Here is a 22,785-nt window from a genome sequence, read left to right on the forward strand (position 1 = left end):
CCTCCTGTTCAGCATAGCTCATTCCTCACTGTCACTGCTGTAAAGGCTAACTACTCTTTTCTTAAGGTGTGTTGTATATAAAACCCAAGATATTTGACTGCTAATTGTCTCTGAGAATTTGAGACTATTGATTGACATGGGGTGAACACAAGTACTGTTTAGCACACTTGGTTGTAGGCATATAAAATCATATTGTCTTCAATGAGCTGCTTACACACCCTGATGAAGCAGGCTCAGCACAACACAAAGCCCTCGGTTCTTGTGATGTGGTACAGCCATCTGCTGATGGCTCCTCTCCAGGCATTACTGATTCATTCTCTGAGTGTTTCTCAACTTCCAGTTTCTAATCCAGTCATATCAGTCCCACTGTTCTGTTATGGTAGGGAAGTTACATCTAGATGAACTCACAGCATAACCAGTCTTTAAAACTTGTTGACACGCTTACAGCAAGAGATTTAGCCTTGTTCCAGTTTTGAAATTGGTGTGTTAGCTGGACCTCTGCTGGTGAGGAAGAAGGCAGCAGGAGCAAGTTCCTAAGAGAAGGAGCAATCTTATATCTGAACCTGCAATGCTTACAGATTTATCCAGTATAAAGTATTAACTCTGCTATCAGTTCCCATCAGTCCATTACCACTCCACAAAAGCTTCAGCTTCAATGAATAAAACTCCAGTGACCCACAATAAAAATGGCAGCAAATGCACATGTAACAATAACCTGTGTAAGAATAAGTTTCTTCTGCAATTCCCATCATGAGCACAGACAAAAGTGGAGAAAAGCTGGGGGCATTCCAGAGATTTCATCATTATACCCACATGTTATTTAATAACTAAAAAAAAATGTACACCATAGATATCCATTGTGTGTGATGTGAAATCACATCCTGTGCAAGATCATTTGTTCATTTTTGTAATCTGTAAATGCCATTTTATCAGTTCACACAAGTCATGTGTTTACTGGGGAAGAAAGACACACTCTGGAAGTTTTACCCAATACTTAGCTTCAACATAACACAAATGACTGATTTGTTTTAAACTTTCTCACTGAGGAATGCACTGTGATTATCATAAAATCCATAGTGTCATATCATTCCTAGGGAATTTTAAAGGCCAGCAAAAGCTTGTGCTTTATACCCCTTTGTCTAGTTTTTTCAGTCTATTTTAAATGATTCAGGTGACAGGTTTTCCAATTTCCCCACGGCAAATGCTCCACAGTAACAAAGGCAGTAGACCAAGGATACAGCTGTGCTCAGGCTGGAGGAACTGCTCTGGCCCAGCACCTGAGCCAGCTCTGCCTAAGCTGCAGCCACACTTCTGGGTTTCCAGACTATCTGGACCAGTGACAGTATTAAAGACTGGAAGTTGCAACTCTTCCTGGCCTTTTTTCCACCCCTCTCCTCACTCTGTCCTGCTGGAATGGCTGGGGTGGGCAGAGATCTCTGGAGAACATCAAGGCAGGGCCATGCAGAGCAGGATCTCATCCAGACAGCTTCTGAGTATCTCCAGAGGAGACTCCACAACCTCTCTGGGCAGCCTGTTCCAGTTCCAGCTGATTTACCTGCCTAGGGTTAGTGTTTTTAAAGCAGAAAGCCCCGAGGTCCAAGCACACTGCAGCTGCTTCTGCCCTCAAAAGAAAATTTTCCTCCTATTCAGATGGAACTCTTTGTGTCTTTGTGCCTGTTGCCCCTTATCCTGTCACTGGGCACCACTTGTTCCCATTCTCTTGAAACCTGTTTTTCTGATATTTGTGGGCATTGATAAAATCCCCTCTCAATCTTGTAATTCTCTGGTTTCAACAGGCTCAACTCCCTCTACCTTTCCTCATAAGAGGTGCTTCCTCCACTAGAAAAAAAATACAGGCACTGATAAAATATCAAAGTTCTTGATCTCAGTAAGCTTTCACAGGACTACTTATGAGATCAATGAAAGTGTCCCAATGGCAGGGGATTTGGAACCAGATGGTCTTTAAGGCCCCTTCCAACCCAAACCATTCTTTGATTCTATGGTGTGATAAAGAAGTGGGTAGTTGCAGTGGGACAAGAATCAATAATAATATAAATCTCACACACTTAGGAACCACTAGCAAGAATTTCTTATGAAGATGGGAGCAAGAACAAGACCCAGTAGACTGTTTCAATGGCAAAATGATTACGATTACCCTCACACTGCAATTGTGTAAAAGACAAATACAATATTAGGAGCAGGCACAAGCCTCTCGCGACTGGGAACACACTGATGGCAAGGAAGAAGCCATGACGAGCGCTGTGGAACCCGGAACAGGTGCGGCAGGGAGGCAGGGACCGAGGCGATGCTCTCCGGTCAGGGCCTCTGTCCCTCCGACGGGGCGCTGGGAGCACCTGCGCCCGGTCACCGCCACAGCCACCGGCGAGCGAGCACGGGAACAGCCGCGGCCCCGGCCTGGCGGAGGAACACCTGCGGCCGCCTCTCCCACCGCTTCCCCGGGCCTCAGCTCCGCTCCCGGGCCCGAGTCCCTGTCTCTGTCCCCTCCCCGGCCGGCGCTGTCCCCGGCGCTGTCCCCGTGTCCCCGCCCCGGCCGCCGTGTCTCTGACACTGTCCCCGCCCCGCCCCCGGCCGTTGGAGGTTTGAAAGGCGCGCGCCCGCCCGCCCCGCCCCGCGCGCGCGCGCCACGGGGGCGGCGCCCTGCGCTCAGCCATGACAGCGGGAAGCCGCGGCCGGCCCCGGCAGCGCCCCGGAGCGCGGCTCTCGCCCGGGAGGGGCGGCCAGGGCGCTGTCATGCAGGACCCTACCCCGGAATGCGCCGAGGAGAGCCGGGCGGCGGCCTCGGCGGAGGGCAGCGAGGCCTTCTGCCTGCAGAGGGTGTTCGACATGGTGCAGCGCTCCTCGCAGCTGAGCGCGGTGCTTTCGGAGCCGCTGGACGTGACGGTGGTGGCGGTGGAGCGGTACCTGGCGCAGGCGCCGCCCGCCGCCCCCCGCCAGTACTGGTACGACCTGACGCTGGCGGACGGCGCGGGCTGGTGCCGCTGCCACCTCGCGCCGCGCCTCAACGGGCTGGTGCAGCGCGCGCGCCTGCGGCCGGGCACGCGCGTCCGCCCGACGCGCTGCTCGTTCCGCTACGACGAGAGGCGCCTGAACCGCGGCTTCGTCTGCCTGGAGGGGCTGGAGCTGGACGGGGGCACCGGCACCGCCGCCGCGGGCACCCCGCCCGACGGGCACCGCCCGCACCAGCCCCTCCGCGGAGACAATAGGCACTACCTGCCGCTCTGGAACAACGAGGATCCCTACGGAGACGTGTGGGTACGGGACAGGCCCCCGGTGCAGGTGGATGTGGACGGTAAGCGCGGAGGAGGCGGCTGTAGGGGTGCGGCAGGGACGCCCTGAGGGAGGGGGCGGTGCCGTGTGTGGGGGGCGGCGGAGCTGGGGAAGGGTCGGGAGCACAGGTCCCGTGAGGGAGCTGAGGCGGCCTTTTCGCTCTCTACAGTCACCTGACAGCAGGGTGTAGCCAGCTGGGCTCGGGCTCTTTTCCCAGGCAACCAGCGGCAGTGCAAGGGCACATAGTCTTAAGCGAAAGCTTAGCTTGCACATAAGGAAGAGTTGTTCACAGAAAGGGTGATTAAACATTGGAACAGTCTGCCCGGAGGGGTGATGGAGTTACCGTCCCTAGAGGTGTTGAAGGCAAGACTGGATGTGGCACTTGTTGCCATGGCCTGGCTGACAGGGTGGTGTTTGGTCATTGGTTGGACTCGATGATTTTAGGGGTGTTTTCCAAGCTGATTGATTCTGTGATTGCTTGTGCAGCTGGGCTGAGCTTCCTGATATCCTCCAGCTGTGTTTGGCCTCACTAGGAATGTGCCACCTGTGTCACAGTTCACCTGCTCCTGTGGGAAAAACCTCTTCCCTGGGAAGATGGTGAGGCACAGGTATCCCAGAGTTGTCAGCTTGTGGATACTTCACCCTTGGAAGCGTTTAGGACCAGCTTGGATGGGACTCTGAGCAACCTGGTGTGGTGCTGCGTGTCCCTCCCACGGCAGAGGGAACGAGAACCTTTGAACCCAACCCCTTCTGTGATTCTTTGTTGCTTTGAGAGAGTTTTTTAAACTCTACAGACATTGAAAGTATGTAGCCGTGGTGTTTGTGCCCAGCCTCCTGAGCAAAACTATGCTGTGTGCAGATAGTTCATAACAGAATTTTATTGGTGAATGATATCAGCAGATGAGCCTTGTTAAATGTTAGAAACATTAATAAAATGCATGTAACCTCCTGCCACTTTACTCCTGAAAACTTAGATGTTCGATCATGAATGCTTTTTTGTGGTTTTTTCTTTTCCCCTCCCCTTAACCTTAGTCTCCAAACTGACTAATCTTGGTCATCTGGAAATGACATGGAGAAGCAGAGTGCATTTCCATCCACTTCTTGTGAGAATCCTGCACAAATCTAGACTAAAGTACTATGGAAAACCAGAGAAAAAAATGGATATGCCTTATCAGGTAAAGAGGGATAAATGCATAGGTTAACACTCAGATTTCTGTAGGATATTTGAAAATAATTTTTCCTGTATAGTAAGCACATAAAGTTATTTTATAGCTATTTTATATGGAAAATTCTGCCTTTACAAAAATGTTGAGCTCTCTAGAGCTAAGTTTTCAAATGCTGAGTTTTATGATCATATATTTACAAACTTTAGTGGATGAATTTCAGTTACTATAGTTCATTTGAACTTTTTGTGAAGGAAAGGATACTTTGAGGTGTTAGTAGTTTAACAGCCTAAACATTTCTGGTCTCTATGCTTTGAAAGTTGGACTTAATATATCCTGTCAAAAAAAAAAAAAAAAAAAAAAAAGCACTATATTTAAATTATTTCTAGGCCCTGATTCTGTCATCTGTTGATTTTCAGATAGATTATTTTATTGTAAAATTCTTAACGATTTTTCTAATACATTTAACTTGTGATATTTTTGTGTTGAACTTCTTGGAAAAGGAGACTGGAGGTGTGGTGGGTTAATTTAAAAATCTTTTTTAACTGCTTAGTTATCTGCTCAGTTTCAGATTCAGCATTTGCCCAGGTTAGAAATTGGGAATTTTTTCCACTCCAGTATTCAGTACAAGTTCTGGAACATCTTCTGTATCCATTTGTAACAAGAGAAATCATTTATGAGTCATGTACTGGTGCATTATCCAAAATAAATACCTAGCAGAATGATAATAAATATGATGACTGTAGATTGTCTCTTTTTTTCTTCAGGCTTACTTTGAAGTTGCTGATGGCTCAGGCATGATGTCAATGGTTCTGTGGAACTCTCTGTGTCCTGAATGGTATCACAGCATGAAGGTTGGCACAGTGCTGCTCCTTGCCAAGTATGCCATCAAATCCAGTTACCCGTTTAAAACACACCCCACCCCAGGGGATTCACAGATGAAGAGATTTGCTACAATTGGTTAAGTATTGCAGAAACCCATTTTGAGTCTATAAAATACAGTTGTGCAAAGTAGCCCTCCATAGAAATAAAATAGAGAGTGATCCATTGCTGAGATTAATTGATAAGGTATAAATCCTTAATTAGTACTTCTGAAAGGTGTATGAGCTTCCAGGTTCTTGCTCTTCCTTGTTTATATTGAATCATGTCTACACAGTTTGCTGCCACAATTAGTTAAACCCTTTACTTAAAAAATAAAAAAGAATCCCTGATATCAGGAACAGAGATTATAAGGATAGGCCTCTAGTAATGATTTTTATCTGATTCTACTTCCTGCTTAACACACATATCACTTGTACACTGCACACATATTTTTCCAGGTCATTGAAGGACATTATCACCTCATCTGACTTTAGATTTTATACTGTCAAGGCCCAGAGTATCTGCACAGCTCCACAGAATAAAAAGTTGCACTGATGACTTCTGTGTGCTGAAAGAGCATCACTGTGGGAGTGTGCATGAAGAATATTCCTTGGCTATAAAAAAAGCATTGTCTTACTTGCCAGTTGTTTAGTGTGGCAGATACTCACAGGAGCTATGCTACAAAAATACAAGTCCTGCAATATAACAGTAATGGCCTTTTCAAACTGGATTTGATCAACTTTGGGGTTGTTTTCTCCCTTCCTTCACTCTTTCTTCTTTCCCATTTTGTGCTTTTATACTCAGAACAAAATTGCAGCCAACATTCAGAAAATTCAAATAACTTCTTGTAACAATATGCATGTTGGTGAAGGGTGATGTATGTATCACTTATTGACAATGACAGTTTCCTAATGGAGTCAGGAAACTGCACAAAAAGAAGCTGCAAAAAGTTAGCTACAGTGCACAAAAAGAAGCAATGTTTTCACTGCCAGAAGCAGTATCTTCCTGACTGATAAATATTTGCATTTAAACCAGATCTCAATGTCTGAAGTATTTGTGATGGCTTGGCAGGAGATAGAAATGTTCAGCTGGGAATGGAAGTTTGTGAGGGAAGGTGATGACAACTACAAGCCAACCCTGAAAACAATTATAATTGCCACAAAGCCTTTCTATGCGAAGAAGAGTAGAATATGCCATGTGAGGTGACTTTCTCTATGTGCAAATATCTCTGCATTTTCATGCACTTCTGATTTCTTACAAGAATTATTGGGGTAGGAATGATAACAAAGAGATCAAAATGGCCAACACAGCCACTGGGCTGTAAAGGGTAATTGCTCTGTAATGGAAGAAGCAGAAGTCACTCCATTGGAGAGCACCATGGTGCCCAGATAAACTGCAGAAACTGTAAATCTTTGGTTCATAGAAAAGTATGTACAGGATCTCAGTTCTTTGCACAAAGCTGAGAATTTATTTTGATGAAAACCTGAACTCAGAGAAATTGATGAATGATTTCACAAAGTCAGAATATTTAAGAAACTTTACCCCAGTTTCTTTATGGGTTGTTGATACTTTTGTTATATTATTATTGTTATAACAGTGTTGATGATGATGATGATAATTTGTATTCATGCCATAAATGTTACGTTTCTTTCTTTGTCAGAAATTTGCCTCAATGTTCGGGATCCTCCTACTGAAATAAGTATTATTCCAGAAGAAATGGTTAAGCCAGAGTGGGGATTACCTGAAGTTAAGTATAGGTTTATCACAAGGTAAATAGAATTTTATTGGTTATCAAGCTGGAATTTAAATTACACTACCTTACAGTGAATGTTAATTGGAAATGCTTTTTGCAGAGGTTCTGAGAAAGCTTACCCAGCTTTCTTCTATTTTGCTTTTAGGTCAGAGCTGGATGACTTACCGCACAATCATTCCTGTGATGTTATTGGTCTTGTGACATTTGTAGGAAGGGCTGAACGAGCCAGAAAAAGAGGTATTTCTATAAATATGACTTTCAGAACTTATCAAATAGTTTCTAAATTTCTAAGTAAATGCTTATACATTTTTCTTAATATTTGTTTGTCTAGAACACAGTGAAGACTTCTGGCTGTATCGTTGGGCACATGCCATTGATGGGACCTCAGAACAACCGTTCATACTGGAATTGTTTGCAACTTCTCAGCCAGATGTGTTTGAGCATATTCATCCAAGTATTCATCTCTCTATAATACTAATAATTATTCTTAATGTTTTTCTAGTTCATTGTGAATTTCTAATTCTGAGATTAGTTGCCACTGAATAAAAAAATGTCACAATTTATCTCATCTCCTCAAGCAGAAGATAGTGGATCAGTGAGCTAAGACTAATAAATTTTAAACTAGGGAATCCTTAATGAAGGATTTTAGAAGAGCTTTAAGTATTTCTTCTTGCCTTCTTTCTCTTCTCCTCCAAGCACTCATTCTTTTTTGAACACTGGTTGGTGTTGATATGAATTTTTTTATTATTTGATGCAGCACCAGCTGCACAATCCTGCTTAGATTACGGCTGCATTCATCTTGAGTGTTCTGGGGAAGTGGGAAGAAATGACATTCCAGTGTTTAACTGAGATACTAACCAAAGAGTAAGTTTGAGCTCTGTTTAGAAGTTTTGCAGTGGCATGCCATAATTTCTCATTATTTTATACTTTTTATCCTTAAGAAACACAGCTATCTAATATCAATATTTGTGCTATTTGTTTCAATGATATCGTACCTGATGAAGTATCTCATGTTTCAGTTGTAATATCTATGCTGAAATTAAATTCCAGATTTAATTACATGTCCATATGGTAATTTATAATGGAGACTCAAAACCTGTGTGAAACATTTGTAGGGTCAAGAACTAAATTGCCTTGTTTAGAGGACTTAATAAAATTAATCCAGTGTGTGCCAGTCTTGCTATTCTAAAATTAATGAACTGTCAGGAAAAAAAATGAAGTTTTTTTTTCTCCAGTGACATACTTGGTGTGCACACAGATGAGAGTGATGACTGAGAATCCTTCCAGGACAGTTTATCTTACAACTTCAAATGAAAGTCAAATATTCATTAAAGGTAATTTAACTACTTCTAGTTTGATGTAGTTCTCATGTTGTTTCTTTGGAGAGGGTATTTTCATTTTACAGCACAATAAATCAGTACAGACTATAAGGTAATAAGGAAACATCACTGCAGAAGACAAGAAGGCAAATGGCATTCTTGTAAGGCATTAAAATGGATTTATCTCTAAAAAGTATTTCTAGGTTAAGACATGTTTACTAATTCTTTCAGGCTGTTAATATTTTGATAGGGTAGCAATTGTGGTTACCACTTACTTAAAATATTAAAAAACACTTGCAGCTTTCCTATTCTAGGAGCTTTTTTGCTGGTTGTTTTGGTTTTTTCTGTTATTTAACGTTTGACATTCAGTGTCAAATGCAAGTGTAGTCAAGGAATTCAAGGTACTCATTTTGTGAAACACTCTTGACAAAAGACATCTTTTGTATTCTCAAGATTTTCTTAATTTGCTTTTTCTAGGTAGTGTTCAGGGGAGTTTCAAAATGAGAACAAATGTCAGTTGCCTGCTTTGGTTTTGATATCTGATTATTTTTGTCTTAAAAGGGTGGCACAAGGGCCAGCCATACACCAAGGATGCCAAAGTGAAAAACTTCATTCAGTGGATGGAATCTCAAAGTGAAGCTGATCAAATAAAGAAAACTGTCATCGGTGGCTATTACCCTTTTCCACGACCTCCTGATAGCTTTTTGAAATATTGTAAAAACAATGAAGGTATGACATATTAAATATCTTTAGATTTGTGGCCTTTCCAGTCAGTCTTACTCCAAGAAAACTTCCTTTTGTGACTAAATGTTTCATAGGCTAAATCCTCACCTCACAGAAAATATTGCACTGCTAGCTGCAGGAGAATTGTAGAAGCTGGCAATTTCTCCTGAAACAGAAATTGTGGTGTCTACTAACAGATGCTTATGCACAAAAAAGATTTATTGGTTTAATTTTTTTCCATGTGATGTGGATAACAAAAAAGTTTAGAATTCTTTAAAAGCGTAAGTTTGAATCAATTTAATATTTAGTAAATCTTCTCTTTAGTCTTGTGTTCAGAGATTTTGGTATTATATGACTCTAAAACTTGATTATGGAAATTTATTTTTTGCAGTTGAATCAGTTTTGAAACCCATAGGTGAAATAGAGAAAGAGATTGAAGACCTGCACTACAGAGAACACAAGCGAATTGCTGTTCAGGGCATAATCAGTGCCGTAAGATACATCAGCTGTAGCAATGCAGCTGAGGAAACCCCAGGAGGGGACCTGGTCCAGGTATGGTGTGTGACAGTTAATGCCAAAGCAGCTGTGATTGTCATTAGAATGGAGAATTTTGCATATGAGTTCAGAATCTCATTACATTGTCTCTTAATCTGATTTTTGAGAGCAAAATTTTAAAAAGTGATGATTCAGTGCTTCTCTGAATGTGTTTTGGCAGTCCTCTGTAAAACTTGTAACTGTTTCAAAGTTACTAGTTTGGCTGATCACCTCGTGTAAATTGGAGTGTGGGAGAGGCAACTGCTGCAACATGCTCATTTGTCACCTTCTAGACAGAATTTACCTTATTAATATGATTACAATATCATTTCTGCTAGATGTAAGCTGACTGTCAGAAATTTGCAAGTTTTTGAGTTGGAAGAGGTAGCTTTGAGTGCATTGAAATTCTTAAACAATTAACTGTTGTTGCAGAAAGATACCTCTCAGTCTCTTGGAAGTTCTGTGTCCAAAGAAGACTGTGTTGACAAGGGAAAACACAAAGAAATTCAGTCTTTTCTGGGGCCACCCTGCACTCCTGGAGAACATCAGCACCAAGCTCCACTGTCAAAAAGGAGTTCAGTCAAGAGAAGGACACCATGCAGATTCAGAAGAGATGCAGAACAGTAAGCTCTCTTCATTAATATGTGGTGAATCTTCTAAAAACTGCTTTCAGAAATTAAGCCAGAGGCCAGGCTGTAGAAAATAATAAGAGAGCTTTAAAAGCAAAAATAATTTAATCTTTGAAATGTAATTATGAACTTTTCCTGGCATCAGGTGATGACAGTTACACTGTTCATGCTAATGAAGGATTAATTAAAGTAGGTTTGTGGTGCTCTCTTCTGATTAATATTTATACTGTTTTCTTATTAAGCTCACAGATTTGAGATAAAAGTAGTTAATACTTGAACCAAATGTAGTTTAGTGACATAGCTGTGGAACAAACAACAGTTACAGTGATGTGAGGAAGTCAGACATCTTGGCTGAAAATGCAGAATCAGGTATACCTGTTCCTTAATTTCAAACACACCTTATTTTTGATTTCTGGGCAATGGGGTAGTGCATGTAGCTGTAACTTGCTGTCAGAAAGGAAAGTAGATGGTGGTCATGTGCTAACCTAAGGGCTCAAAATAACTTTTAATTTGTTTGATACAGCTGTGTTAAATTCTGGAGTAAAGTAACTGCTTGTATAAGACTGCTCTTTGTTGCAACACTTGTGTAAAATCTAGTACAGCCATACTCATTATTGGGAGCCTGGTGTACACATTGACAGATGGAAAGTTTCAAAAGTCAGGCCAGTCACATCTGGTTTTTTTGCAGTGGATTTCTCATACTATAAAGGGTATATTTTTCTTCTTTACTTTTCACATTCATAAGTCATAATGTGTGAAGAGAGTGGATATTTAGTATATTTTGAGGGGAAATGAAATAAAATATAATTAGCATTGAATGAACATTTAGTGTTATGAAAACCTTGGTAAATAGAAGTTCTGTCTTGGCAGTGTTATAGCAAATTTAGTGGATTCTTTTCCATATGAAAACTTCCAGCGTTTGAGTGTCTTAGTTTAGTTCTGCCTGAAAGAAAAACATCAAAGTTCTTTGCTTTGTGAATTTCCATTTAAATAGATACTGAAAAGTAATGGTGAATTTCCTACTTTAAGGGGAGGTACTTCTGTTACTCCTGTATCATCTCACCCCTATTTTACACGGACTGTAAGAAGAAAACTTGGGTAAGTCATGTGAAATTAATTGTGTTGAATAATTGCAATATTCAAACAAAAATACTCCAAGTAAAAGTTTTACAGATCAGGAATCTCTAAGGAAGCAAAATGAAAGAACAGATCAGGGTAGAGTTTCATGTTTCTATTCACTCGTCTGCACTCACTCTAAATATATCTGAAACATAATTTTGGGCATGTTATTAAAGATCTTCTATTGCTACTACTTCTACTAAAGGAATATATAATAACAGAGCTTCATCATGGTAATTAATGGATTTTCTGGTGGTGGCTGAGCTGTACATTTTTCTTGATGCTACAGAGGTGTAAGTATAGTTGTCCCTGGGAAGCCACTCCCCTGCTCCTTTCACTCCCCAGCATTCAGGTGTTACATAACTCAGCTTGGATCCAGAGAAGGTGGGCTTTTTCTGAACTCCACATAGGAGTTTCAAACCCAGAGCCCTGTCAAGTCTGGAACCTACTGAAATAATTACAAAAGTGAAATTATTAAGAAAACTGAATGAGTGCTTTTATTTGTTAACCAGGGGCTAGAAGCTGCTTTCCTATGAGCATTTTAAGGGCCATAAATTCTTGTCACTTGTTCCAGACAGAACATGAGCAACTTGAATGTTTGAACTCCTTGGTGTCAGTAATTTAGGATGTTTGTGTATTTTGGCAGTGATCTGGATTTATGTCATGACTACATATATGGCTTATTGCCTTTTTGGTTTACTTTCAGCATCTCTTCCTTTTCCCTTTCTTCCTTTCCTAAACCCAAGAATTACAGTGCTAGGAATAGGGCAACAAAGTTTTGACCATTCTGCAGTGTTGCTCCCCTACCAGCATGCCTGTTTTCTTGAAACACATTTACTGGAAGCTAATTTGCAGCAGCTTTTTCTGTGGGATAAATGAGGCTCTTTTGCACCCATGTGTTGTTTCCTGGTCCTTTTGGTAGAAACTGCATTTTCTAGAAGTTATTACCTAACTTTGCAGCTGGTTCATTAAAAACATCACCTGGCTTTAGGTTCTGCAGGTGGTGCAGGACTTTGCAGGGACTTGTGATACAAATCCATCCAAAAATCAGGAAATTTTCCTTGACTGTAAGGAATCTTGTTTTCTTTTGCTTGCTGAGAAATGTTCCTCTTTTTCCAGGGTGGGGGGAGGATGGGAAGAATGTCTTCTCCCCATTTCTTATAGGTGAAGCCAGAAGTTAAGGCATGTTTACTTTGTTCTCTGCTTTTCTCAATCTGCTACTCTCCTCGCTACCTGTGTGTCCACTCTATGCCATTAGTGCTAGAACCCCAGCTAAAGGAGGAGAAAGGCTGTGTTGGATTATGGAAAGCTGTTTCACTCTATATAATTAAAAGGTAACTCGTGTATTTCTGTAACTACCTATAGAATTGTGCTGAATTCTCCAAATTGCCAAAGAAAAAGTTAGCTGACATACTTTAAAATTGCATTGATTTCTGTTCCTTAGATGTAGCAGAATGTCAGCTCTCACTGAAATACTTTAATATATTGATGAAATAACAATAGTAGTTTTAACAAACTTTACATATTTCAGAGAAAATTCTGAGTTGGAAGGGGCCCACAAGGATCATTGAATCCAATTGTAGATATTTAAGTACATATTCTAACTTAAACTATTCTGCATCAAGTTTTTTGTATGTTATTTTCAGCATGCAGTTTCATTTTTGGGTTTTTAAGCAGTAAGAGCTTATTTTGAGTTTTTTTATTGACAGCTACAGTTCCTGCATTTCTGAGGTAACTTACCTGATTTTTAAGGGTTTCAGAAACAAAGCAAATGGGTAATTTAGTATTATTGTTGATATTTATATCCTTGCTAGTAAAGATCTTCCACATAATGGTACTTCTAAGAATTTAATGTACTCCAAAGTAATTTAATTTATAGAGAATGAAGTGATGGTGAATGAGGAAAGATCAGGAATTTCAGACAGGATTATTTTTATGTGGAAGTGAAAAAAGCTCAGTAGTTTTCTTAGAATTTTAATCTTTGTGAATTTAGTGTGTTACCATAGAATTGCTGCACTACATGCCCCCTCTCCATACTGCATGAAATGAACTTGTTTGCATGCTTCTGTCCTTGTAGTTTCACTTCTGTATTTTTTTGTCACGTAGACCCTTATATATTTTTTCCTTCCCGTGGATGTGACAGCAAGGGAATGGGGACTCTGTAATTTAGGGAAATTCATCTTGAGGTTTGTATGACGGAAAGTTTCACAGCATGTGATTTTTCCTTCACAACCCTTTTTCACATAAATCAGAACCTGTCAGGGAGAAATTAGTAGATATTAAAAATCAATTTGGGTGACTTGTCAAGTTCTCATAGAAGGCCTTTTGGTCTCTCTGTTACTTGCTGTGGTAGATGTGTTTATCACAATGGTGTCAAAACAGTTCATTTCAAGCCAGTCTATAAAAAAGTTTTACCAGTTTTATCAGTGAGTGAGATGTTTTCTTGTATTGCTTTGAGGCACTTTACTTCCTTGCATTGTTTGGGCATAGCTGTGAGTCATAAGTTGTTTTTTTTTCTGAATTCCATTTATCACATTTAGTCCCAGTGCTTGGGAAATAGGTGTGAAGCATGGGACGTGCTTATTTCCCCAATGGTTTCTGAAAATACTGACCTGCCATATATTTTGATTGATGTTATTTTTGATGACAATGCTTTAAAATAAAAAGACTGACAAATTGAGCATCAATGTATCTGAAAATAGTGAAGAAAGGATTTTTTTCAAGTGGACATCTGTGAAAAGGAGGATCTGCAGAGTGCAGGCTGGAAACAGCAAATCTGGCAGGGCACAAGTTCTCCTAAAGCTGGCATGGGTAAAATAGGCTGTGGATGTTTTGGTGTACAACAGGAGCACATTGCAGTAAGTGGAAGGATTTGGTGGCCTCAGGTGCATTGCAGACATGGTGGTTCACTCACAAAGAAGCACCTGGATGAATTAAAGACAAGTAGTTTCCCTTACAAGCCTAGCTCAGGTCAGGCTGTCCACACATCCAGCACAAAGCAGGCCTGGAGGAATTATATGTTGGGCAGGTAGGAATTATCCTACCTGCCAGATCTGTGAAAGAAGTGGGGAAAAATCATGACAAGTTTTCTTTGTATTTTCCTGAGGATCTGCTTGCTTTAAATCAGAGCCTATTCACTTCCAAATCTGGACAATTTTAAAAGGAAAGAACCCATGATATCCACTTTCCACAATATCTACTTGTCAGCAGTAGGACTTGGTTTAATCCTCAGCTTTAATGAGGGGAGAAGTTGTTGTGTATCTAACTTGACATGTTGGTTTCTGAGCAAGCCTTTCTTAATACTGTGCTGGGGTTTCATTTTATGTTTGACAGGTCCAAATCTCAAAAGTGAAAATTAATTTTGTGGGCAGTAATTTCACAGCTTGTACTGCTTAAGTGAGGATTTTTTTGTGCCTAGATTTGGACATTACAAGGAGGTCACTTCAGAGGTTATAAATCCATGATGGGAGTGTATTTCTTAAAATATACTTTCATACTCAAAACCCATAGTGCATTTCCTTTTATCTTGTCACTAGATACTATTTTAGGTATTTTCCCTTTGTTAGGAAATGTTACCATGAAAATTTCAAGATGCACCCTAGTATGAAATAGAAAAAATATTTTTAAAACCTGCAAATCCTTATGAAATTTAATATCAATTAAATATGCTGTAAATAGCATGTTCATCTTTGATTCCTTTTTTACTGTCTGTATCTTGCCATTATTATTAACTACTTGATGATCAGGAATTTTAATGGTGCCTTAACAGTCTTACCGGTTTCAGTTGTTTGTGATGCAAGATAATCAAGATAGTCCTTTCCCTAAGTTTTTTCAGACATTTTTCAGTGGGTTTTATTCTAATAAGAGGAGAAAGAAGAAAGGACTACATGGGCCTAAGAGCTTATTTTACCATGTTTGCTTGCAGAGTGCCTCTTATGTTTTTCTCCTGCATAATATCCTAGGTAATTTATTGATAAAGAATAGTTTCTTACCATTAATTCAAAACTTTATGATTAAAAAAAGCTCTAACAAATACTTAGTTTGCTTCATTGAAGTGATCATTACAACTGGACAGTATGTCCACAGGAAAACAGAGATTTGGCATTTGTGTCGTTTTGGATTCGGGAGTGGTGGCATGGCTCCGTTCGTGCTGTGTTTCTGGGTGCTGGAGGGGATGGCAGGGCAGTGCAGCCGCATGCTGAGCACGGGGTTTGCCATCGAGTCCCTGTCGGTCACCTGTCGGTCACCTGTGTTTGGCCGTGTCACACGTGGTGTTTCCGCCCGGTGCCGGTAGAGGGCAGCAGACACCGCTGCCAGTGTCGAACCCTTCCCGTCTGTTTCCCAAAGCCAGGAATCAGCCAGTCCTGAGCTCTGCTGAGCTGATTTACTGAGCACAAGTAAATTGTGTTTACTTGTTGTGTCCAGCTGCTGTGTACAACTGTCACAATGAATATATGTATACATATACACACTATAATTTTCTTTTTATAGCTTAGATGAATATCAGCATGGACATTCTGTGCAAGATAAAAATGGACAGGCTGTGTCAGACAGTTTGCAGTATTGCACAGGTATGTTGCTAATAGTTGTTATATTAACCTTAGGAGGCTTAAGACTACTTTTCTTCAACTCCAAACCAGGCAACAAAGATATCCTTATAACCTTTGTTAAGATAGTTCCTCTGTACATCTGGTTTGCATCAGCCTCTGGGGAACTACTGTAGCAATATATCATGAATGACATTTTACTCAATGTTCCCTGCTGCCTTCTAAGGGATGGCTGAAAGGACAGCATTGGATTGTTTCCCATTATGGGCAATAAATTCTCAGTATATCTTTATAGAAGTTTTAAGTTAGGTTAGTATCTCAGAAGCACTTTATAGCATAAGACCTCACATTTTCTCATAGCTCTTTTCATTTCTGCCATGTGTTCGTAATTGAAATGTTCTAATGAAAATTGTTTCTTATTTAACAGAGGAGTGATACAATTATATAAGCAACTAAAAGTTTTCTGTGCTTATAATAGATCAAGAAGGAGTCAATAATATAGCTGAAATTGAAGAGCCTGGGAGAACTTGTGGTTCCTGGCAGAGTGACCTGTGGGCACAAGTGAAAGACAAGTTAATGAATTATTTTCATCACAGCAAAATTTTCCCAGAAAGTATCCCACGTAAATTTGATTATGTGCACAAAGACTTACTTATGCAACAGTACAACCTTCATGCAGCAGTGCACCAGCCAACAGAAGCCAGAATAAATAAAAACATCAATGAATTTAAAAGTGCTATTGGCCTTGGATATTATGAAGTGACAGTTCTGGGTAAGTAGCTTGCAGTGTAAAAAAGGTTAAGCAAGAGCAATGTAAGTTCATCAGAAATTGAATGGATTTCTCTAAGGGAATCAATTGATTCTGAGTATTTCCTGAGGTTTGAAAAATTGACATTTTAGATTTTTGTTAGGAGTCCCCATTTAGGGTAAATTTTATTCTCATTAAACATACTTTTCAATGAAATGCCTGAATATCTTATTTGTAGGAACGCTTTTTGTATAATTTCAGTTTTTGGCATAGTCTTACGAGTGTTATTTGAAGAATGTGTTTAGTCCTTAAACTATTGATTATTTCAGTTAGGAATAGGTCCTGATGTAATCAGGCAAATTAATAAATTGCACTTGCCAGCTAACTTTCTGCTGGAGAGGTGTTTATCAGAAACAAGTCAGTGTTCTTAAAGACAACTATAAATGCTTCTTTTCAACATTATTCTCATTGAGTTGATTTTTTCAGTGCCTTCTTTCCATGGCAGAAAATGAAAGGCTATATTTTAGCCATACTCATTAACTGCTCCATGCTGCTTCTGGTTAACATGAAGTGCCAGTTGATTGTTTTTTATTTATCAAAATATAAATATGCAAGTTGATGTGTATCTGTTTGCTAGCTTTATTGGGGGTTATTAAGTTTGATTTTGTTTTCCCTTTAAAAAGGGACAGAAATTGCCTTGATTAACAGTGCTCGTGTGAAGTTCCCATAATTTAAAGATTTTCATTATTTGCTAAGGGACATTTGCAGAGAATATTTGAAGTCATTGGAATCCTGAGTCTGACTATACAATATTGAAGACGAAAGTAACACTGTATTGCACACTTTATAAAGTTAATTTCTCTGCATTTGCAGATAAAGTTAAAAGGAGGATGAAATGGCTTCCAAGGTTTAATGTTTTCTGAACTATCAGCATTGTTAGCCTTAAACCACAGTATTTCATAACATCCTATCAATTTGAATGTGCTTGTGCATAATCTTATGTAGAGACAAATTTTTAGACATTAATTATTAACTAATGGACAAAAGATGTAAATAAAAATCAGTTCAGTGGTTTGTTTAAAAAAAAAGAGAGGTGGTGCACAGAGTTGCTGATGGGCTGAATATGAAGTTTTCTGCTGACATAAAATATTTTTCTTCAACAGGTATAAACCACGATATAGCAATAGATGTTGCTTTTCTTCCACTGTTTTGCCCTGACAATCCCCACTTGTTTCAACTGGAAGACATTCAGAATGATACATTATTGTCTTGTATGAGTTGTATCTCTGCATGCCAGCAGAAGGCCACCAGCACTGGGAGGCTTGGTGACAGGTTTCCTCTTTCAGGTGAGGCTGCCTTTCACTGATGTTACTCATTTATCATTTCTTGGTTTATCTGACAGTGCAAGAGTTAGTCCTCTGTAGAAATCTCTGGTGTAGATCAGACACTGTTCACCTCTTCAGTGAAAGAGATGTGAATTCTATTTCACCACCTTTAGTAAATTGCTGTAATACTGAACTTTCAAACAGTTTTTGCTGGAGCTGTTCTCATCCTCTGAAAACAGTATTTTAATATCCAAACTACAAACTCATATCTAATTCTGATTCTGTCATTTCTAGTGATGGAATTTATGAATAAAATTTTTCACTGAAAGAAGGTTGAACATTACTGTATGGAGAACACTTTCAATTCTGTACATCTTTTTTATTCTGGACAGAGTATACAGCAAATACCTTTTAAAACCACCTTTCTTAACTTCTAGATGAAATTGTAAAAGCAGCGAAGGAGCTCGATGGCAAACATGTTATCTGCATCTTGGACATGTGTCACTTGGGTGATGACAAGGTGGAAGTGTTTCTGAACCAAATCTACAAGACAGTGGAACCAGGTGTGCTGGACCCAGTGTAATTTAATAACTTAATTGTCAAATGTATGTTGTTCAAAAGGAGGGAAATAAAATTGCTGTAACTTGAATGCACCCTCTATACATTGCACTTTTCTAGAACTAGTAGACACAAATATAAAATCATGATTCTTAGGGCAGTTGTAATGGTCATCCATGTAACTGGGGAGGACAATTGTTGCCTTTATTTTTCAGTCTTGAAACGGATTAGACAATGTCTTGCTTGCTGATGTTCAAGAAGAATGACTAGGCAGTACAGTGAGCTGATCATTTGGCAGGATACCAAGGACTCAAAGTGATTGTCAGCTGTCTTTCTTGGCCTGTGCACAAACATACCAAGGAAATGTACATATCTGGGTGAGAACTGAGAAGAGAGGCAAGTTTTCCTAATATTTAAGGCAGTGCTTGCAAAAGAATTAACAGGCTGTGATAAGAATTTTGGCTGGAAATTAGAATAATTTTGAGGATTAGAATTTTGATGTTCTGTGATGTTTTTTAGTGAAAGCTACCAGACACAGCCTAACTGCTCTTTAGGCTTTGAAGCTTTCTGTGAAAGAGACTAAATACCATGGTGCCTTTAGTACCATGATCCAGGAAACCACTTTCAGTTCTTTTCACCTGAGCAAGGTCAGGTGCTCTTTTTATATGTCTGCTTTTGTACACAGAGTATTAGGTAGTGAGTATAGCATCCAAACATTTTTGACATGTTTTATTAATTAATATGAGTATTGAAATATTTTTAAAGAAATTTTTTATTGGAACTTGCTTTGAGCTTTGCAAGAGAAAGCTGCCTTTAAGAAGTGCTAATTATGGCAGGATATACAGTTTGCCACATCATTTCTAGGTGTGTTCTGAGAACATTTTCTGCCAATATGAGAAGCTGCTACTTCCACAAAAGCAAAGGACTGGAAAATTTTTGCCTGTACTGAGGAGCAACTGGCTCCTGCTGGTCCAGAATCAAGTAGCACATTTTTACTTGTGTTAAACAGCCTCAAATCACTTGAGGAACTGGATTCTTACAAACTTATTTTCAAGCAGGAGCTCTTTGCAATTTGACTACTTGTCCATTTGAAATGCTGCTTTCAATTCAATTCTTTGAGAAGAAAGAATTACGGAGACTTGCCAGGTAAATTGTATCATTATTGACCAAAGCCCACAGAGTTAATTTATAGGAACAGATAAATTCTTAGGTACATTTTAGCAGCCTGTTGGTAATTGGAGATTACCCTTTCAAGTAGTAGTTGTCACTTGTCTGCCCTGGGGGCAGTGGACTTTGTCCTCCAGTACTTGAAGTCTGTACCCTATCTTCAGTTAATGGTAATTTGACAGAGAACTGTAATTCATTTTGTTACATACAAGTTCACAGACAACTTCAGATAAAAAATCATGAAATTAATAAAACTATTGTGTCTTTCTAGTGTAGTTTACAGATTAAAAATATATTAAGAAGAATAGTTTAACTTAAATTGCACTGTAACTAAAAGAAAATGAAATGTGACTGTATTGTATCTGTCTATTTAATATGAATCAGAAGTATTAGTTCTGGAGCAATGTTTGTCAAGTCATGCCTTTCAGAGTACCCACAGAAGGCAAAATGAAAAGGAACCAACCCAAGAAGAGCAGGGTGTTGCTTGCAGTATTATTTGTGTCATTGTGCTGCTTATGGGTATGTGAAGGTGAGAGGCCATTGCTCTGGATTGAGTGACACAGTGCTTCATGTTCCAAACTGAGCCATGCTGACTGTGCCAGCCAATGTTTTTTATTTACATATACTTCAGATGGAAGTCTAATTTTAATGAAACTCTTCTTTATTAAGGCAATTTTAAAGGAATTGTGTTTGTCATCACAAAAGGACTGATGTGGCTGAATTGTCACAGAGCCACATCAGTGAGATGGTCCAGCCACCTTCCTTCACCCCATGCCACAGAAATGGAGCCAAAGGCTGTTTGTGGCATTGCACTGTTTAGCACCCTTTAAACATAAAGCATTAATATTTCATCCTGTATGTTGGGACTTCCTAACTCTAAAGGAAATATCTGAATTGTTTGGAATATAGATAATGTTTTAAAACATTAAAGGATGTGATTTTACTTAAGTGTTTGACATTTTTCATGGCAAAGGAGAGGTACTTACTCTCACAGATTGGGGTGCCAGTGTTGAAAGCACAGGATTTGTGTGCAGCTGGTGAATATCCAATGCCTGTAGTAGACTTGGAATTTTACTACTTTGGATCATTCTGTAGAGTCACCATCCTACTAAATAACACTGGACTTAACATGTGGAGTTCAGTGGCTGAAGTGCTGCTGTGTTATTGTGATTCTGCCACTCTGCCTGTCTCCCTCCTCCTCTGACAGTGCCAATCCAGCACTGTCAGACTGGAGCAAGGGTTCTCTGCAAAGAAACCACTTGCTGTTTTACTTCTTTCAGTGTTTATTAACACAAGTGTAAAAGCAAATTGATTTTTGGTGTTGAGTCTGTCAAAATGACAGTTTTGCCATGTTAAGCAAAGATACAGAGTCATTACTCCTGCAAAATGGCAAAGGGATCACCTTTATTGCTGCTGTGTATTGCTACTGCTAGGGGTAAAATAAGATCAGAACATGTTTCTTTACTATGGAAGGTGAACCCAACCAAAGAACTTTACTCTAAAACCTTACATGTGCATGTTTCTTGTGTTTCAGCGTTAATTTCAAAGAAGGGAAGAAGGTAGAGCATATGTAGGTAGTGGTACTTTTGAATGTATAAAAGTTCCTAAGTCATAAATCATGAAAATAATACTAATTTTGAATTAATGTGATATAGAAGTTGTGCAACATTGAAAAGAAGAGAATATAAATAAACAAATTTATATATGTAAACATCTTGGATTTTTTTCTTTCCATTTCTTTCCTTTTTACTTCTTGTAAGTTGTTTTGATTTTCCCAGAATCTTCTCCACAGTCATGTTTACTCTTTTCAAGATACTTTAAAGGAAAAGTAGACATGATCAGAGTGCAAACAAGATTCTGGTGAGAGGAGGACAGAAAAAAAGGTGACTTTACTTGGTCAGTTGGTGGAGGAGTTTTTGAATTAAGGAGAAAACAGCAGTGAGGCTCTCTAGTAGAGTTTTTTTACAAGTTTGACAGATCACCAAGAGCACTCTGTCTTGGCATCACTCAGAAGAAGAAAACATGGCAGGGGATGCCCTGACAACTCTTCCAGCCCTACCCAGTCTTAATTAAATAGATTATCAATATATTTTTTTCATATAGGCCATAAACAAAATTACTGTTACACACCTAATAAAATGTCGCAGTGATCCCAAGGATTTAGAAACAGGATTTTTATTCCAAACCAAGCTCAAACACAGTCCTTGAAATCCCACATACAGAAAGGCAAATGCCATTCTCTCTCTGCCTGGTGTGTTGCTAGCATTTCTACCTTTTATACCTCCTAGCTAAAAAAGTCACAAGGTGTTGTATGCAAGACAAGTGTGTTGAAGTCAGCTGTGGAAAAATGTCAACGAATTGCTCAGCCTTATTAGCTATCCATGTAGGCAAAGCTGTCTACAGCTGAATATTCTACAACATGACAGGGTGTGATATTAAAACTAAATAGCCATAGCTTGAGTAGCTTTCCCTGTAGCTGATTTTGACATTTGGAGGACCAGGCAGTTTCACATCTTTTAGGAGTACCTTGCTGGCATTTTAGAAGTTTCCACACTGACATTTTGTGTGATGAAAGGAAACTAGTGAGAGGCTAAAAGGCTTTGAAGTACAGAGGGGAGAAAGGCTCCAACAGGCAGAACAGGCTAATTTTGGGGCTGTCTGCCACTAAAAAACAAAAAATCTGTTCTGTTGCTGCAGCTAAACAGGTGAAGTGGCAATGACATGGCTAAGTGTCTTAAATACAGCTCAGATGTGGTGTTTCAGAACAGAGAACTTTGAGGCAGAAGTTATGACAGCATGCCCTTTGCACAACTTAGTTTTTCCCATAAGGGAGCACATATTTCATTTGGTTTATTTTTTCTTTCAACACAGAAGATGTAGGAGCAGCTCTAATTTTAAAGCATTAGCTTAACTCCTGGTTCAAGCTGCCCCTAACATTCCATCTAGCTTTGCAAATTTTGCCCGAGATTCCAAAAAGTGACAGGGCCTGAGCTTAACCAAACATCTTTCTCACTAAAGCTTTTAATCTCATCATACAGTTAGCCAAAAGAA

At 39.6% G+C, this 22,785-nt stretch overlaps 1 protein-coding gene across 2 annotated transcripts; it reads left to right on the top strand.

The window, feature by feature from the left end:
* Nucleotides 1-2,670: 2,670 nt before the first annotated feature.
* Nucleotides 2,671-21,449, top strand: RADX (RPA1 related single stranded DNA binding protein, X-linked). 2 transcript variants are annotated; one of them, XM_063170663.1, is made up of 15 exons: nt 2,671-3,310; nt 4,321-4,463; nt 5,219-5,411; nt 6,973-7,081; nt 7,211-7,302; nt 7,397-7,519; nt 8,301-8,399; nt 8,946-9,113; nt 9,499-9,659; nt 10,074-10,264; nt 11,300-11,368; nt 15,881-15,960; nt 16,415-16,708; nt 17,848-18,030; nt 18,447-21,449. In XM_063170663.1, exons 1-15 carry the CDS (start codon nt 2,671-2,673, stop codon nt 18,590-18,592), a joined length of 2,691 nt encoding a protein of 896 aa, XP_063026733.1. In that variant the 3' UTR covers nt 18,593-21,449. The 2 variants fall into 2 exon arrangements, with proteins under 2 accessions (XP_063026733.1, XP_063026734.1); XM_063170664.1 differs by lacking the exon at nt 16,415-16,708 and having other exon boundaries at nt 2,691-3,310.
* Nucleotides 21,450-22,785: the final 1,336 nt, after the last annotated feature.

Source organism: Melospiza melodia, chromosome 16 (assembly GCF_035770615.1).
Source record: "Melospiza melodia melodia isolate bMelMel2 chromosome 16, bMelMel2.pri, whole genome shotgun sequence".
Classification (NCBI taxonomy): Eukaryota; Metazoa; Chordata; class Aves; order Passeriformes; family Passerellidae; genus Melospiza; species Melospiza melodia.

What these genes read in the sequence shown, in the direction of transcription:
- RADX (XM_063170663.1), top strand. Translation starts at nt 2,671, where the DNA reads ATGACAGCGGGAAGCCGCGGCCGGCCCCGGCAGCGCCCCGGAGCGCGG. An exon ending in ACTGTAAGAAGAAAACTTGG is followed by an intron (nt 11,369 to 15,880) that starts GTAAGTCATGTG and finishes TTCTTTTTATAG; the next exon opens with CTTAGATGAATATCAGCATG. An exon ending in CAGTTTGCAGTATTGCACAG is followed by an intron (nt 15,961 to 16,414) that starts GTATGTTGCTAA and finishes TGCTTATAATAG; the next exon opens with ATCAAGAAGGAGTCAATAAT.